The 2475-nt window shown below is 41.6% G+C and overlaps 1 protein-coding gene across 1 annotated transcript; it reads left to right on the top strand.

Annotated features, from left to right (window-relative positions):
• The first annotated feature begins 606 nt into the window (after window positions 1-606).
• On the top strand, window positions 607-1659 carry LOC130868427 (melanoma-associated antigen B5-like). Its single transcript, XM_057760655.1, has one exon. It carries the CDS (start codon window positions 607-609, stop codon window positions 1657-1659), a length of 1053 nt encoding a protein of 350 aa, XP_057616638.1.
• Window positions 1660-2475: the final 816 nt, after the last annotated feature.

Here is a 2475-nt window from a genome sequence, read left to right as displayed (position 1 = left end):
ATGCAGAAGGACCTATGTAAGTCCTCCATTAATGACAGTCTGAATTGACTGGGTAGTTGTGATGGTAGAAGTTTCAGGAGTAAACTACTAATAGTAGTGACAGTTGTTTTTTTTCTTGTAAGGAGGATGGACTAAATCCACACTAAAAGGCCTTCTGGTTGTTTCAGGTAGCCAACAAGAAGAATATTGTCTAAACAGACACTAGAATTGCACAAAAATGGCAGATTCAGAGTAGGAAAAGAAAGGCCTAACCCTATACAACTGGTAATATGAACTGAGAGGAACTGAGAGAGGTTCCTGGATCTCAAAAGAGAAGTCCTCCACTGCCACCCCTGCTCATTAGCCCAGAACAAGAGGCAAGACAGAGAGTCCCAGTCTAAAAACTGTTTCTCCCTTCTTACTCGGGAAATGAGCTTTGTATAACAGTAGCATGTTGAATTCCAAAAGCACTGCACTCAAAGAAACCTGCAGAGGCAGCCTTAGTTTCAAACAAGGTTTTCGCTCTCTGATTAAAGTGTTCATATCGTCTTCTTCTGTTTCTTACAGCTGCTTTCATCACCAGAACCCTTCTAACATATTCTGTTCTTGTCCTTAGCCAGAGTCATCATGCCTCGTGGTCAGAAGAGTAAGCTCCATGCCCGAGAGAAACGCTCCCAGGCCCGAGGTGAGGCTCAGGCTTGCAGAGGTGCTCAGGAAACAGCAGAGGAAACCCTGGAGGCAGCAGAAGAGTCCTCAGCTGCCTCCCAGAGCCAGCTTGGGGCTGAGTCTTCAAGCACTCTAAAGTCTCCTCAAAAAGCAGCACCATCTGCCTCAACTGCTCTGAGTATTTCTTCCTCTGAATCAGATGAAAGTTTCTGTGAGGAAAGTGATACATATGAAGAAGAAGAATGCCCTTTTGAGGTCAATCCCTGCACCAGCAGCCTGCACCAAGATCTGATAGCCAAAAAGGTGGTGGCGCTCTTACAGTGCCTGCTCCACAACTTCTATATGAAGCAGCCTAGTACCAAGGAAGAAATGCTGAAGGTTATCACCAAGAAGTATGAAAATGACTTCCCTGAGATCTTCAGGAAAGCCTCCGAGAAGCTTGAGGAAGCCTTTGCAATGGAAGTGAGGGAAGTCAACTCCAGTGAGCCCTCATACAACCTCATCAGCAAGCTGAAGCTCCCCAACAATGGGAGGATTCGTGCTGGCAAAGGCTTACCCAAGACTGGTTTCCTGATGAGTGTCCTGAGTATCATCTTCGTTAGTGGCAATTGTGCCAGTGAAGAAGACATATGGAAAATCCTGAAGAAGAGGCAGATCTATCCAGGGAAGAAACACCGCATCTTTGGTGAGCCCCGGAAGCTCATGACCCAGTATTTTGTGAAGCTGAAGTACCTGGAGTACCGGCAGGTGGCCAACAGTGATCCTCCACGCTATGAGTTCCTGTGGGGTCCCCAAGCCTATGCTGAAATAAACAATATAAAAGTCCTGGAATTTTTGGCCAAGATAAACCAAACAACACCTAGTGCCATCGCTGACACCTACTTCAAGTCTTTGAAAGATGAGCAAGAACGAGCAGAAGCCCAAGATGAAGGCGGTTCTAATACCACTGACTCTGCTAGTGGAGATTCCCCAGTAAAATTACCGGCAAGTTCTTCCATCCCTTTTGATGTTTGAAGTTTTCCAGTCATTCAGATAAGGACATAAAGCATGAAAAAAGTTTTCTTGAAAATGTGAAAGAATCTTAGAGTTAATAGGTCACTGAAATGGGAATAGCAGAGGATTAAAACACGGCCAGGCCTAGTTTCCTTTAATTGCTTTCATTATATAGTTTGGTAAAGTTAAATGTAACAAATGCAATGCAATACTTTTAATGGTTTGTAAAAATGGTAGATAAAGTCAAATGTTTATGAATTAGACTTTGTGTTTATTTACTGATACTAAAGAAATCGATGTTAAATATATTATCTTTAGAAGTCCATGTGAAAGTATTTAAAGGTAATACAATGTTCCAGCCTTTAATTTTAAAAATTGTAAGCCAATTTCTGCAGTTTTGCCAATAGTACTGAATTTCCCCTTTGTGACTTAAGGTAAAGAAAAAAAAAAAGGAATAAGGATGGTTGTTTTTCTTATGAGAGCAGTCAATTTGAAATTTATTGAACAAGTCATGTGGAAAATTCAAACTCCCAAAACTTGGAAAATGGATGCAATTTTCATTCATTGGTCATGAAGATGATCGGCTAACTCAACTTTAAAAGTAATGAATAAATGCCATTATCTTAGAGGGTATACCTTACAGTTTATGGGGCAAATCCTGTAAGTCTATGCTAACAGTTTAGAGAAAACAAACACTGGGGAATGGGGTGGAATGGTGATATATCACCTTAATTTTTACAGTTCCGGATGCTGAAAACTGTAAGATCAAGGTGACAGTTCCTAATAATTCTATCCTTATTTAAAACTTTGAGGGAGGGGGACTGGAGAGATGGCTCC

The sequence above is a fragment of the Chionomys nivalis genome, chromosome X, assembly GCF_950005125.1.
Source record: "Chionomys nivalis chromosome X, mChiNiv1.1, whole genome shotgun sequence".
NCBI lineage: Eukaryota > Metazoa > Chordata > Mammalia > Rodentia > Cricetidae > Chionomys > Chionomys nivalis.
Note: the sequence above shows the minus strand (reverse complement) of the source record. Positions and strands in the feature narration are given on the sequence as shown.

Coding starts and splice junctions, on each gene's coding strand:
- LOC130868427 (XM_057760655.1), top strand. CDS start 607: ATGCCTCGTGGTCAGAAGAGTAAGCTCCATGCCCGAGAGAAACGCTCC.